This window comes from Microcaecilia unicolor, chromosome 4 (genome assembly GCF_901765095.1).
Source record: "Microcaecilia unicolor chromosome 4, aMicUni1.1, whole genome shotgun sequence".
In the NCBI taxonomy this organism is placed as follows: Eukaryota; Metazoa; Chordata; class Amphibia; order Gymnophiona; family Siphonopidae; genus Microcaecilia; species Microcaecilia unicolor.
This window is the reverse complement of record NC_044034.1, coordinates 13,402,860-13,418,883: the sequence shown is the minus strand read 5'-3', so window position 1 is coordinate 13,418,883 and position 16,024 is coordinate 13,402,860. Positions and strand designations below refer to the sequence as shown.

Below are 16,024 nucleotides of genomic sequence, written 5' to 3'. Positions count from 1 at the left end.
TTCTTTGCATTAAATATTTTAACTGCCAGATCTTTGACCTTTCTTCTAATTTTTGGAGATTTCGCTCATGGTTTCTACTCCCTCCGGGGTAGCCACTCTATTGGCTAGCTTCATGTCTTCTGCAAAAAGGCAAACTTTTCCCTCTAACCCTTCATCAATGTCTCTCACAAATAAATTACCCACTGCTGGAACAATTCTTCCTGTAGAAAATCCAAGATCCCTTTGCTTCTAGAGACCAGTAACAGCAGGGACATTCCAATCGACGTCTGGTATTCTAAAATCATGTATCAGTAGTACTTCCCCTTTTCTAGCTATCTTGTGAATGTTTTCAATTAAGTCTCTGTCCATTTCTTCGAACTGTGAAGGTGACCTGCATATTACACCAATATAAATACATTTTCCTTTCCCTCTTGCCAGTTTAACCCACAGTGCTTCTTCCTTACCCCATATGTCCTGCAGTTCTGTCACTTTAATATTATTCTTAATATATAATGCAACTCCTTCACTCTTTTTTCCTACCCTGTCCTTCCTGAATAGATTATAGCCAGGTAAAACTATATCCCAGTTATGGTTCTCCATGAGCCACGTTTCTATGTCCGCCACTAAATCCAAGTCATCTTCTATCACTGCAGCCTCTAGATATGTTTCGCATACTACGGGCATTGGTATATAAGGCTCTCCAATATTTTAGCCAGTCTGTTACCGAAGACATTTCATCCCTTTCTTGAAAGATGAACACCATCACTGCTCAGTAGCTCTTGGAAAAATCATCCCATGGTCTACGAAACTGATGCACTCATGTTGGCACTATCCATGCAGCCACATATTCAGCTCCAGGATGCGAGCTTCTCTCATTTGGCCTTTTCCTTCAACAGGAGGAATCGATAAGAAGTGCACCTAGGTGCTTCACCCTATCACCCAGAGCCACGAAGTCACGTTTGATATGTTCAGTAGGATACTTAGCAGTATCATTTGTGCCAACATGGATGAGCAGCATAGAATACTACTTCTACTACTACTTAGCATTTCTATAGCGCTACTAGGGTTACGCAGCGCTGTACAAGTTAAAACATGGGGAAGGACAGTCCCTGCTCAAGAGAGCTTACAATCTAAAGGTAACAAACTATGTAGTCAGTGTAGTCAGTGTATCGTGAATGGGGAAGGTGGTTAGGCGCCAAAGGCAAGGGAGAAGAGATGGGTTTTGAGTAAGGACTTAAAGATGGGTAGGGAGGGCGCATGGCGTATGGGCTCGGGGAGAATAGTGGTCAGTAGGCTTGATGAGTCTCGGCAAACTTTCTGATGTTAAGGTGGCCACTCCCAACTCTAGAGAAGCATTGTAAAAGTCAGCCAGTGGAGCCTCTAGATCTTCCCTAAAAATCTATGCATAAAGGATGTATACATTGGTCAAGTGTAAACGAATGTGCATAAAATGTATAATTAGATGTGCACAGATTAATGTATTTCATAACAATGCATGAACTTTGAACTTCACTCATGCTCTGCACAAACATGTCCCCGGCAATGGCTATTAGCAAAGTATATATGTTCCTGAAAACATGAGTATTTTTAAGTCAGTCGAGGCCCCTTTTACAAAGTGGCGAAAAGCCCAACGTGGGCTTACAGCTTGCTAAAAATGAAGTACTGCTGGGTTACCACAGCAGCCCAGTGGTAGTTCCCACTCCTAGAGCGCCATCATATCCAGCGCTACAAAAATATTTTTATTTTTGTAACGGTGTGTACCAATGGGTGGCGGTAAGGGCTGCTACTACTACTACTACTAGTTAGCATTTCTATAGTGCTACAAGGCATACGCAGCGCTGCACAAACATAGAAGAAAGACAGTCCCTGCTCAAAGAGCTTACAATCTAATAGACAAAAAATAAAGTAAACAAATCAAATCAATTAATGTGTACAGGAAGGAGGAGAGGAGGGTAGGTGGAGGCGAGTGGTTACAAGTCAAAAGCAATGTTAAAGAGGTGGGCTTTCAGTCTAGATTTAAAGGTGGCCAAGGATGGGGCAAGACGTAGGGGCTCAGGAAGTTTATTCCAGGCATAGGGTGCAGCGAGACAGAAGGCGCAAAGTCTGGAATTGGCAGTAGTGGAGAAGGGAACAGATAAGAAGGATTTATCCATGGAGCGGAGTGCACGGGAAGGGGTGTAGGGAAGGGCGAGTGTGGAGAGATACTGGGGAGCAGCAGAGTGAGTACATTTATAGGTTAGTAGAAGGAGTTTGAACAGGATGCGAAAACAGATAGGGAGCCAGTGAAGCGACTTGAGGAGAGGGGTAGTATGAGTAAAGCGACCCTGGTGGAAGATGAGACGGGCAGCAGAGTTTTGAACCGATTGGAGAGGGGAGAGGTGACTAAGTGGGAGGCCAGCAAGAAGCAGATTGCAGTAGTCTAAACGAGAGGTGACAAGGGTGTGGATGAGGGTTTTGGTAGAGTGCTTGGAAAGAAAGGCCGTGTTGTGAGTGCTTCACTTGCCGCACGGCCATTTCCTGAAAAAAAGAAAGACCTACCTGCTGCGGTAAAAAGGGACCTTGGCGAGCGTCAAAAACACGTGCTTTTGCCGCAGCTTGGATAAAGAGGCCCTCAGTATTTTACAAGAGGCTATAGAGGTCAGAACTGCACTATCCAGATAAATTTATCTGGATAACTATACAAATAGTGGACTGAGGTGTGGTTGTTAATGTGGGTTACCATTAAGATGCGTTATTTTACCAACTACTTGTGCTATCTTAGCACAGGTCCCATTTTCTACAGTGAGACCTAGTTACTAATAATTGAGGTTACCAGTAAAATAACACTTCTTAATGGAGGTCCAGTTTGATAACGCCACCCCTCCCCCTGAATATCACTGCTCTCTATATAGTTGGTAGAATGCTCACACTCTACTCCACCACTATCTGGATCATGCAAAGGTGATCTGTAAATATTTTCAGCAATAATATCTGTATTGTGCTAATGAAAATTTATGGATATTTTTACTTAAAGCACTTACAACAGCTGTTGTTGTCTACATAAATTCTTTAGAATTCAGGAGTCATCTCTATATTTCAAAGAATTCTAGAAAGGTGTCACATCCTTCATTGAGTTGAAAGAACCCCCGGGTCACTTAGGTAGTCATAAAGATACAGTATGGCTTAATATAGGAAGAGGGGATACTGGAGGGGGAAGCTTGCCAGGTGCCCTTGGCCTGGATTGGCCGCTGTCGTGGACAGGATGCTGGGCTCGATGGACCCTTGGTCTTTTCCCAGTGTGGCATTACTTATGTACTTATGATAAAATGGGATATGCTTATGTTACGTACCACTACAAGTTTCTAATTGTAATGTTTTTATTATTTTCTGTAAATCGAAAAGAGAAACAATACTAGTTATAAACTTTTTGAGGTCCATAAGAGTTTGACGAAACATTTAGGACTTTTCAGAATGTTCTAGAAGTTTATCAAAGCAAAATGTATCTCTTCCTAACCACTTTGCTCTTATTTTATTGTAGACTATGACAACGTTTCCTGTCACTCCGAAGGACCTCCTATGTCCATCATGACCCTGCGGAATTTGACTAGCCTGCAGATTTCTGCTTTTCTACTGATAGGTATTCCCGGCCTAGAGGATTTCCACTTCCATATTGCATTCCCTTTCTGCTTCATGTACATTGTGGCACTTGTGGGAAACTTCACCATCTTGTTCATTATTAAAACTGAGCAAAGCCTCCATGAGCCCATGCATCTCTTCCTTGCCATGCTAGCCGTCACTGACCTCATCTTATCTACGTGTACCCTTCCTAAAATGCTAGGTATCTTCTGGTTCAGTTCCAATGAAATTTGCCTTGGGGAATGTCTGCTTCAGATGTTCCTTATTCACTCATTCTCGGCCATGGAATCAGGGATTTTGCTAGCCATGGCCTTTGATCGTTACGTTGCCATCTGCCATCCTTTGAGACATTCGTCAATCCTAACAAACCAAACCATAATAAAAGTAGCAGTCGTCATTGCAACAAGAGGGATCATTCTGGTGATGCCATTCACTTTTCTGGTGAAAAGGTTGGATCTGTGTAAAAGCAATGTTATTCTTCATTCTTACTGTGAACACATGGCTCTGGTGAAGCTTGCTTGTGAAGATGTCATTGTTAATATTGTATACGGTCTTTTTGTAGCTCTGTTCGTGGTAGGGTTTGATATCGTTTTCATTGCTCTGTCTTACGTTATGATTCTCAAATCTGTCTTCAGCCTTCCATCTAACCAGGCTCGATTCAAGGCCTTCAGCACTTGTGGTTCCCATATCTGTGTCATATTGATGTTTTACATACCTGGGCTTTTCACGTTCTTAACACACAGGTTTGGTCACCAGATTTCTCCCAGCATTCACATTCTTCTAGCAATCAGCTACCTCCTCATTCCACCCATGATGAATCCTATAGTCTACGGTGTGAAAACACAGCAGATTCGGACCAGAGTCCTCAAGTTGTTCCTGTGGCAACGGATCTAAGTTCTGCTATGAGCTTCTTTCTTGCTTCAGTAGAAAGTTTAATTTAAAGGGGTGTTTCAAATAATTGAATATTCAACATGTTGTTCTTTCTAACATTTCAGGGATTCCTAATTGTAAAATAATATGTAAAAATGAGACTGAATTATCTTGAGCAATTTGCTTGCTCGCTTTATATAAATGGAGGTGAGGCAGCTTTCCAGAGAGAGGCTTGGAAGGGAAACAGCATTTCTGTGCTTTCGTTTTCAGCTCTTCTCACTCACTGTGTGAAAATGAATCAAAGCAAAGGTCATTGTAATCCCTAAAGCCAAAAGAAAATTAGAACCACTCATAGGGGCCCTTTCACTAAGGCATGTAGGCACCTACACGCGTACAACACACGTCAAATTGGAACTACCACCCGGCTACCGCATGCCCCGACGGTAATTCCATTTTTTATGTGTATCAAAAACACACGGTAGAAATTTTCTACCACTCGGCGCTTACCCATCGGTAATCAGCAGTTGTAATTTCTACTTTTTATATATTACCAAAGATTCAAAATCAGTGACCAATCCACCTGGAATGGCAAATGGGTCCTTGTTAGAACACCTTTCTGATTTTGTTAATTATTTTTTCTTAGGCCCTTTGTTCCCAAAATTATATCATATGTAGGGATTCATTACATATGATAAATCTCCTTCAGTCATTTGATGGTGACTTGTCTAACATATACCTTGTCACCTTAGATATAGAATCACTGTATATTAATATAGCACAGGTAGAAGCACTATCATAGAGAAAACCTTGAGACAGCGTGCTTCCCATCACAGAATTCCAAATCATTTTATTTTAGCACTGAGTACCATGGCTCTAACCAAGAATTACTTTTGTTTTGAGAGAGAGTTTTCTAACTGATAAAAGGTACAGCCATGGGTGCATCAATGGAACCCGACATAGCAAATCTTTATGTGGCAAATTTTGAAGAGCTTTTTTGAAAGAACATCCTTTTCTGGAAGAAATTAGGTTTTTACAGAAAATATATTGATGTCATTTTTATCTTATGGAGAGGTGACACTGATAAATTAGACCATTTTTTTCCAATGGTTGAACACTAGAGATGTGAATTTGAAGTTTGAGATGCATTATGACTATAATGAGATATCCTTTATGGGCATTCTAATTAAGAAAACTGAATATAATTTTGTTACTACTATTTTTTTTATTACATTTGTTCCCCATGCTTTCCTACTCATGGCAGGCTCAATGTGGCAGGCAATGGAGGGTTAAGTGACTTGCCCAGAGTCACAAGGAGCTGCCTGTGCTGGGAATCAAACTCTGTTCCTCAGGACCAAACTCCACCACCCTAACCACTAGGCCACTCATCCACACCAGAAAGCCAGTGGATAAAAACATATATTTACATTATGAAAGTTTTCACCACAAGGGCTTAAAGGAAAACTTGCCCTTTTGCCAGTTTTTAAGATGAAAATGTTTATGTTCTGATTTTAATCATTTTGAGAGGAAGGCATCTGTAGTGGCCGAAAGGTTTGCACATAGGAAGAGTTTAATAAAGCCAGAGCCACGATCCATGATGATTTGTTAACTGCAAGAAGGGAGAAAGAGAAACCAGATATTGTTTGCACTCTAAGATATTCCTATTTGTCTAATGAGATTCAGAAGAATATTATGAAACATTGGTACATTTTGGAGAGTCACAATTGCTTCAGACATAAAAGACCAATGCTAGCATATTCTAGAAGTAGGAATCTAAAAGAGAAATCCGTTCCATCTGCTTTACCAGAAATTCAGTCTACATCTGTTTCTTTTCAGGGACATTTCAAATGTGAACACTTTTCAGTGTGCCCACACTCCCTGATTTTGACTTCATTCACAGATCTGCTGTTTCTTGTTAATCCTATTATTAGGTTTTAATTTGCTGTTTCCACGTTTATCTCATTTATTGTATTTATTTTTATACTTAGAGGGGCAAAATCAAACGCGAACGCCTATGTGTAAGAATGTCCATCTCTGAGAATGGGTCTGTGAAGGGGCGGGCCGAACTGTATTTTAGAAAAAAATGGACGTCCATCTTTTTTTTCGAAAATACATTGGATTAGGGCGTTTTTTGAGCTGGGCGTTTTTGTTTTTTAGCGATAATCGAAACCGAAGTGTCCCAGCTCAAAAACGACCAAATCCAAGGCATTTGGTCGTGGGAGGGGCCAGCATTCGTAGTGCACTGGTCCCCCTGAGATGCCTCTATGCCAGCCTCAAATATCATACCTAGCTCCATGACAGCAGTATGCAGGTCCCCAGAGCAATTTTACTTTAGTTGGTGCTGCGCGGGACCCATGCAGAGAGGAAAAATCGGAAGAAAAAAAAAAACAAGCAAATGCAGTCAGGGACGTCCAAATTAAAAGATAGTAAAAGGGGGAATTGAACCAGCAACCTTCTGATTACAAGCTCAGTGCTCTAGCCAGTGCACCACTGATTAGATTGCTTTTCCTTTCCATTAAGTCCCTCCAAGTTTCTGTTAGCCAATCACAGCTCATTTAGCTGACATCAGTGTCAGCTAAACAGCTGTGATTGGCTGACAGAAACTTGGAGGGACTTAATGGAAAGGGAAGGGTGTCTAAGCATCTGAATAACGTGGTACACTGGCTAGAGCACTGAGCTTGTAATGAGAAGGTTGCTGATTCAATTCCCCCTTTTACTATCGTGGTAATTTAGAAGTCCCTGACTGCACTTGCTTGTTTTTTTTTTTTTTCTTCCGATTTTTCCTCTCTGCTTGGGTCCTGCACAGCATCAACTAAACTAAAATTACTTCGGGGACCTGCATACTGCTGTCATGGAGCTGGGGATGACATTTGAGGCTGGCTTACAAGTTGGGAAAAAAGTGTTTAACGTTCGGTTTTTTTTGGTGGGAGGGGGTTAGTGACCACTGGGGGAGTCAGGGGAGGTCATCCCCGGTTCCCTCCGGTGGTCATCTGGTCATTTAGGGCACTTTTTTGGGACCTGTTCGTGAAAAAAACGGGTCCAACAAAAGTGACATAAATTCTCTCTGAAAACGCCTTTCTTTTTTCTATTATCGGCTGAGCACGCACATCTCTGCTCAGCCGATAACCACGCCCCAGTCCCGCCTTCACCACGCCTCCAACATGCCCCCATCAACTTTATTCGTTCCCGCAACGGAGTGCAGTTGGAAACGCCCAAAATCGGCTTTCGATTATACCGATTTGGGCACCCGCGTGAGAAAGACGTCCATGTCCCGATTTAGGTCGGAATATAGATGTTTTTCTCTTTCGATTATAAGCAGGTTAGTCATTTTACTATTGTTATGCTGTTAAAATCTAAGCTTTATGTTAAACTGTACCTGCTGTACATCACCTTGGATGAATCTCTTCATAAAGGCGGTTAATAAGTCCCAATAAATAAATAAAATAAATACATTTACACTGAAAATCAGACACATGAATGCATATGCACCCAGAGGGGTTGGATATTATTCCATGAGATATATCCCACATGATTAGATCAACAAGAACCCACCACACCCCTGTGACTATGGAGCATGTTGTTAGTGATTCAGATGTGTATTTCATTATCATTTGTTGTAAATTCTATTATAAAACCTAGTAACTAGATTTCTTAATGATTTTTTATGTATACTGCCAAATAATTCTTTTTTGCTATGGGACAGAGGCACCCTGTAGTTAAATTTTAAAATCCATCTTTCTAAATCTGTTGGCAAGGACATCTAATGGTCGGATATTTTATCAATATTGGTTTAATTGTTATATTTTTTTCCAAGCCAACAAAATATTTGAGTTCTTCTCCATTGAAATAATCTCAACCCTTTTCCCCTCTAGGTCAGAGACAGACAGACACACACACACAGAGACACACACACATACATACGAGCCATACAAACCAACCTCCAGCTTTGTCCACCGGTTGAAAAGAATTTCACGAATCATATACAGTATGGTATGCTTTTCACACTTGTTAGCAACAGACTTTAAGGGCCCTATTTACTAAGGCATGTTAGCATTCTTAATGCGCCTACAATTAGCATGCACGCTAACCGCGTAGGCGCGTATAGGGATATTGTAGGCGCGTACACGGTTAACGCCATTAAAGATGCTAACGCGGCTTAGTAAACAAGGCCCTAAAAGCCTTCTAATTATTTATTAGGATTTATTTATCGCCTTTTTGCCTCAGTTTGACAGATGGACTGCTTTATTCAAACCACAAGATTCTTAAAAGACAATCACTTTCATAGCTTCAATTTCCTCCCAGAGCCCTATTTAAAGTCTTTATAATAGATGTAAGAATCTATATTGTCCAAATTAAGCATATGACTATGATTGATCTACTGACATTCTAATACCAAGTCTGTGCCCATATGGTGTACGATGAGTTAATCTATAACCAGTACTAACTTTTTATCACCTGGTGGTAGCACTCCCGCCAGGTTTGCATGCAGCGAATTGACCCTACTGCCGAGCTCGTCCAGGAGCGTGACAGTAGTTCCGGGCTTCCTGCGCACCATTTCTGGTGCTAGAAAAGATTTTCTATTTTTAAGCACCAGTGGGCGGGGAATGGATATGCCTGGTGGTGCCCGATTACTACTGTGTTACCGCAGGAGCCCTCACTGACTCCTAAACAGGAAGTAGTAACGACTCCAGCAGTAAATGGGCCGCACAGAAAATTTTAAATTTCTGTACAGCAGGGGCGTAGCCAGACTTCGGTGGGAGGGGGGTCCAGAGCCTGAGGTGAGGGGGCACATTTTAGCCCCCCCTCGGTGTCACCGACCCCCCCCCCCCCGCCATTGCCGACCCCACAGCCGCCACCACCACCACCCTGCCGACGACCCTCTCGACCACCCTCCCGCCGCCAACCCACCGCCGCCTACCTTTGCTGGCGGGGGACCCAACCCCCACCAGCTGAGGCAGGGCCGGTCCTAGGGGTTCTGGCGCCCTCCTGCAGCCTATTAGTCAGCGCCCCTACCCATCCAGGGGCGGGATCACTGTGGCTCCGCCCCTCCAGTAGTCACACCCCTTTTACTAGCCATGGCATCATTGAAAATATTACACCTGTCTTCCCTTCCCTCCATCCATCCATGTCCAACAATTCTCTCCCTGCCCTCCCCTCCATCCACCCATGTCCAGCAACTCCCTTGCCCTCCATCCATCTATCCATCCATATCCAGCAATTCTCCTCTCCCTGGCTGCCCCCCTCCATTCATCCATATCCAGCAATTCTCCTCTCTATCCCCTGCTCTCCCCTCCATGTCCAGCAATTTCTCCTCTCTCCCTGGGCCCTGTCCTCCCATCCATGTCCATCCTTGCCCATCAATGCTCCTCTCTCCCCTTCCCTCCTCCTTCCATCCATATCCAGCAATTATCCTTCCTCCCCTCCCCTCCATGTCCAGCAATTTCTCCTCTCTCCCTGGGCCCTGTCCTCCCATCCATGTCCATCGATCAATGCTCCTCTCTCCCCTGCCCTCCTGCTCCCATGCCCACCTGCCCGCCCTCTTCTCTGGTTTAAATCTTGTGTTTAAATTTACCTCCGACGTCGCAGCAGCTGTGCAGCATCAGTGAAAGCGCTGCTGCCGACGTCTCCCAGCCTTCCCTTCACTCGTTCGTTCCCTCAGTGTCCCTCCTTCTTCTGACATCATTTCCTTGCGCGGGCGGGACACTGAGAGGGAACGAACGAGCGGAGGGAAAGCTAGAGACATCGGGCAGCAGCGCTTTCACTGATGCTGCACAGCTGCTGCAACATCGGAGGTAAATTTAAATACAAGATTTAAATGCCCCAGGGCAGCGCGGGTACCGGAGCATGAAACAGAAGGCAGGGCTGCTGTTGGGTTCTTGGAGCTGAGGTAAGCGGCGAGGGTAAACATGGCTTGGTGGCGCCCTCCTGCCATGCTTACCTCGCTTACTGAGGTGGACCGGCCCTGAGCCGAGGTCCTCTTCTTCCCGTGCAATGCTTCCTTCTGTTTCTGACGTCCTGCACGTTGTATGTGCAGGACGTCAGAAACAGAAGGAAGCCTTTTGTGGGAAGAAGAGGACCTCGGCTGGTGGGGGTTGGGGTCCCCCGTCAGCAAAGGCAGGCAACGGCGACAGCGGGAGGGGGAGTCGAGAGGGTCATCGGCAGGGGGGTCCAGGGCCAAATCTACGGGGGCCCTGGCACCCCGGGCCCCACGTAGCTACGCCACTGCTGTACAGTCATTTGCTGCCCCTTCAAAAAAAAAAAAAAAAAAAACCACTTTTTTGGAGTATTTTTATTCAGATTTTATGTCAAAAGTTATATAATATGTATTCACAAAACATTCCAGAACATAGTTATATTAGCATTAACATTTTGTTGAGTAAACCTGATTAATTAATTAGATCACTGTGCATTATGTAATATGAGATGGATGAATATCATTGAGTAGGTAAATAACACTCAGTACTTGTTATTATCATTTTTATAGAATTTATCTAAAGGAAGTCACACCTGTGTGTGAGAGAATTTATGAAAACGTAAGGAGTTGGCTGACTCGTATTTTCTAATAGCGCATAATTAGGACCTTCATTCCAAAAACGTACTACTACTACAACTTATCATTTCTATAGTACTACTAGATGTACGCAGCGCTGTACACTGGACATGAAGAGACAGTCCCTGCTTGAAAGAGCTTACAATCTAATCAGGACAGTCAAACAGGACCATATGCCTGGAATAGACTTCATGAGACGGTACGTCAAGCTCCATCGCTGGCCGTCTTCTTAAAAACTGAGCTTAGAATTATCTTTCCAATGAAGGATGATCACATGGGAGACTATCAGACTTATTTTCGAAAGAGAAGGGCACCCATCTTTTGACACAAATCGGGAGATGGGCGTCCTTCTCCCAGGGTCGCCCAAATCGGCATAATCGAAAGCCGATATTGGGCGTCCTCAACTGCTTTCCATCGCGGGGACGACCAAAGTTCTCGGGGGCGTATTGGAAGCATAGCGAAGGTGGGACTGGGGCGTGCCTAACACATGGGCATCCTCGGCCGATAATGGAAAAAAGAAGGGCGTCCCTGATGAGCACTTGGCCGACTTTACTTGGTCCATTTTTTTCTTGCGACCAAGCCTGAAAAAGGTGCCCGAACTGACCAGATGACCACCGGAGGGAATTGGGGATGACCTCCCCTTACTCCCCCAGTGGTCACTAACCCCCTCCCACCCTCAAAAAAACCTTTAAAAATATTTTTTGCTAGCCTCAAATGTCATACTCAGCTCCCTGACAGCAGTATGCAGGTCCCTGGAGCAGTTTTAGTGGGTGCAGTGCACTTCAGACAGGTGGACCCAGGCCCATACCCCCCTACCTATTATGTTTGTGGAGGAAACCCACCACAAACCCACTGTTCCCACATCTAGGTGCCCCCTTCACCCCTTAGGGCTATGGTAGTGTTGTACATTTGTGGGGAGTGGGTTTTGGGTTTTTTTGGCGGGGGGCTCAGCACCCAAGGTAAGGGAGTTATGCACCTGGGAGCAATTTGTGAAGTCCACTGCAGTGCCCCCTAGGATGCCCGGTTGGTGTCATGGCATGTCAGGGGGACCAGTGCACTACGAATGTTGCCTCCTCCCATGACCAAATGCCTTGGATTTGGTCATTTCTGAGATGGGCGTCCTCAGTTTCCATTCAATTCTCGGCGGCCATTTTGAATCTCGCCGAGACCGTCAGGCTGCATACAGGAGGATGGAGAGCAGCGCGCTGGGCAGGAAAGAGGGGGCTCTTTCCTGCCCCGACGTCACTAGACCACCAGGGAAGATCGCATGAGTAGGAAGAAGTGGTGACAGGGCCGGGGGGAGGGCGGGATTCGGACAAGACACACCGGAGCACCTAGGTTTTAGAGTTGGGAAAAAGGAAAAAAAATTTTTCCTATTTCCCTCCTCTAAAACCTAGGTGCGTCTTATGGTCCAGTGCGTCTTATAGTCCGAAAAATACGGTAAATAATCTGAGGGGGGAAGTTTTTAACATGGGCTACCATTACGATAGGTCATTTTAACACAGGCATTGCTAATTTAGCACGGAATCTTTTTACGCAAGATGGGACCTGTGCTACAATAGAATGAGTTAATGGTAAAAATAATCCATTTTACAGTATTTTATTTATTTATTGTGATTTATTAACCGCCTTTATGAAGAGATTCACCTAAGGTGGTGTGCAGTAGCTGCAGTAGATAATAGAAAGGAAGCTAGAGTCCAAACTATTAATTTCATTTCAATTAAAATGGCATTTACATTATATTAATGGTTGGTGCTAATATATATATATCTTTCTATGTTTTAATATTGAATGTTTTCTGTACATATTTATATAAGCCACTTTGATTAGATGAGCTGTCTCTATAAGTGCCTTATAAATGAAAATAAATTTAGAGAAACAATTTTTAAAGGGAAGCTTAGTCTCGTTATTATACTTCTGAAAATGGGAATGTATTACTAGCATGCTGCACTGGGAGAAGTGAGAGAATCTGTCAGAAATCCCAGCTGACCTGCAAACTCTGCAGTGATCGGGATAAAAGGCAGTGGGAGCATCTCCTGAGTTCATGAAAGCTGTGTGAGGTTACAGACCTTCCGCTGCCAGTACAGGATTTGGGTAAGGATTTGTGATAATGACTGCATTGTTGAAGGCTTCATTGATTATCAACCATGGATTTGATGCGAATGTTAGAAGACCTAATCCACTCTATTTATAGTCCACTGACTACATAACCTTTACAATCACAGTGAACACAAATAGATTTAGTAAACAGGATTATACCTGTATCCCACGTTGTTTATATATGTGACGATACAACTTGCCGCTTATAGTTCAGAGTTCATCACTATAAAGTGGGAAATCAATGGGAATTCTGATCAGTGGATGATGTCTTGGTTACTCTCTTCAGCAATTAGCAAAAGATATCAACGATAATCTTCTATGACAGCTGAAAGGGCAGGGGTTCAATAAACAGAAAGTAGTCAAATCAAATCAAAATTGGGACTTTTATACCACTAAAATCCCCTTTTCAGGGTTGGGTGCGGTTTACAATGAATTAGGATATGTCGATGATAGGTACCAGGAAGAGAATGTGATCTGATCTTAAAGGGAGTGATGAACATCTGGGGGCAGCTGTGTGCAGGAGGGGGGGGGGGGCACCGGGTGGTGGTTGGGAAAAGATAGGATTTTTTTTTTTTTTTTTTCTACAGCTAGTGTAGTTCTTTGCTGTTCTGATTGCGATGGGAACTCCTTATCTTTATAGCATGTTCTCTTATTTGGTTGTTTTTTTTTAATCTAACTGAAGTAGTCCAGTCACAGACATAACATCTCCTCTGGTATCCTCAGATGAATGGATTATCAAAAATTAAGTCTCATGGCTGGGCTGACTATTGAGGCTCTAATTGCTTAGGAAAGTGAAATGTTACATTCTTCACTATACAAAGCAATTATTTGAATTAAATTTACACCGTTTTCAGTATGTAAATACATAGGTGTGGCCAAACTGAGATTGACCAAAGGTCCATCAAGCCCAGTATCCTGCTTCCAACAGTGGCCAATCCAGGTCACAAGTACCTGCCAAGATCCCAGAATTGTAAAACAGATTTTTATGCTGCTTATCCTAGAAACAAGCAGTGGATTTTCCCAAGCAACAGCTCAAAGTGAGTAACGTCTAGGTGAGACAACTACATACAATCAGATCATTCTTTGATCAAAAAGGCTTTTCGCTTCTAGTCCAAATGCTGATCCTACCACATCTGGACTACTGTAATGTCTTGTTTTTTTGGTACATAAGTACACAAGTGTTGCCATACTGGGACAGACCGAAGATCTATCAAGCCCAATATCCTGTTTCCAGCAGTGGCCAATCCAGGTCACAAATACCTGGCAGAAACCCAAAGAGTAGCAACAGTTCTCTCCCTAATTCTTTTAGATTCCATTCTAATTATATGCAATTTTGAAAGAACTTAAAAACTCATCGCTTTACAAATTCATTTCAAACCTCCTCACATGAGTCTTAAGTTTTTTGATCTAATTAACTGGTCAACAACCTTATATTCTGCTTACAATATGTCTTTATCAAACTGTACATTGTTATAACCCTTCTATTAATATGTTATTACTCAATCCAACATATTATGGCCAATGTAATTTTTCATTCTATATTCATTCAATCTATATTGTAAGCCACATTGAACTCAAGACTTTTGGGGATAATGGGGGATATAAATGTCACAAATAAATAAATTACTCACTTTGAACTGCTGCTTGGTAAAATCCACTGCTTATTTCTAGGATATTACAACAACTCCTTAGTAGAGGTAATGGTGGGAGGACAAAACAGAACTATTAACTTTTGTCCCACTACCGGCTCTGCTCCAATGTAGGAGAAATCTGAGGAAAGTACTAATTTGTAGTAGACAATTTTTAAATTTCAGCAGGTCTTGCATTGGACTGTAATAACCGTTAAACTTATGAAGAAGTAGAAAAGTAATTCCAGGACACATAGAGGGGCATAATCGAACGGCGCCGGCCATCTCTGGGGCCGGCTCCGCAAGTGGGCGGAGCCAACCGTATTTTCGAAAAAGATGGCCGGACATCTTTTTTTTTCGATAACACGGTTGGGGCCGCCCAAATGTCAGAGATGGCCGGGTTTCAGATGGCCGGCATCGGTTTATGCCCATAATGGAAACCGAAGCCGGCAATCTCAAATCCGGCCAAATCCAAGGCATTTGGTCATGGGAGGGGCCAGGATTCATAGTGCACTGGTCCCTCTCACATGCCAGGACACCAACCGGGCACCCTAGGGGGCACTTCTAAAAAGTAAAAAAAAAAATAGCTCCCAGGTGCATAGCTCCCTTACCTTGGGTGCTGAGCCCCCCCCAACCCCCCCCAAACCCACTACCCACAACTATACACCATTACCATAGCCCTAAGGGGTGAAGGGGGTACCTACATGTGGGTACAGTGGGTTTCGGGTGGGATTTGAAGGGCTCCCATGTTCCACCACAAGTGTAACAGGTAGGGGGGGATGGGCCTGGGTCCGCCTGCCTGAAGTCCACTGCACCCACTAAAACTGCTCCAAGGACCTGTATACTGCTGCAATGGACCTGAGTATGACATTTGAGGCTAGCAAAAAAAGTTTTTAAAGTTGTTTTTTTGAGGGTGGGAGGGGGTTAGTGACCACTGGGGGAGTCAGGGCAGGTAATCCCCGATTCCCTCCAGTGGTCATCTGGTCAGTTTGGGCACTTTTTTGGGACTTGGACCTGAAAATAAAGGGTCCAAATAAAGCAGACCAATTTCTCATGAAGGACGGCTTTCTTTTTTCCATTATCGGGCGAAGCCGGCCATCTCAACGCACGCCCCCGTCCTGCCTTTGCTACCTTGCAGACACGCCCCATTAAACTTTCGCCGGCCCCGCGACGGAACACAGTTGAAGCCGGCCAAAATTGGCTTTCAATTATGCCAATTTGGCCGGATTCAGGAGATCATCGGCCATCTCCCGATTTGTGTCGGAAGATGGCCGGCGATCTCTTT

At 43.7% G+C, this 16,024-nt stretch overlaps 1 protein-coding gene across 1 annotated transcript; it reads left to right on the top strand.

The window, feature by feature from the left end:
* The first annotated feature begins 3,534 nt into the window (after positions 1-3,534).
* LOC115468326 (olfactory receptor 52E4-like) lies at positions 3,535-4,488 on the top strand. The gene has a single exon (XM_030199964.1). The coding sequence runs from the start codon at positions 3,535-3,537 to the stop codon at positions 4,486-4,488; it is 954 nt and encodes a 317-aa protein (XP_030055824.1).
* Positions 4,489-16,024: the final 11,536 nt, after the last annotated feature.

What these genes read in the sequence shown, in the direction of transcription:
- LOC115468326 (XM_030199964.1), top strand. Translation starts at nt 3,535, where the DNA reads ATGTCCATCATGACCCTGCGGAATTTGACTAGCCTGCAGATTTCTGCT.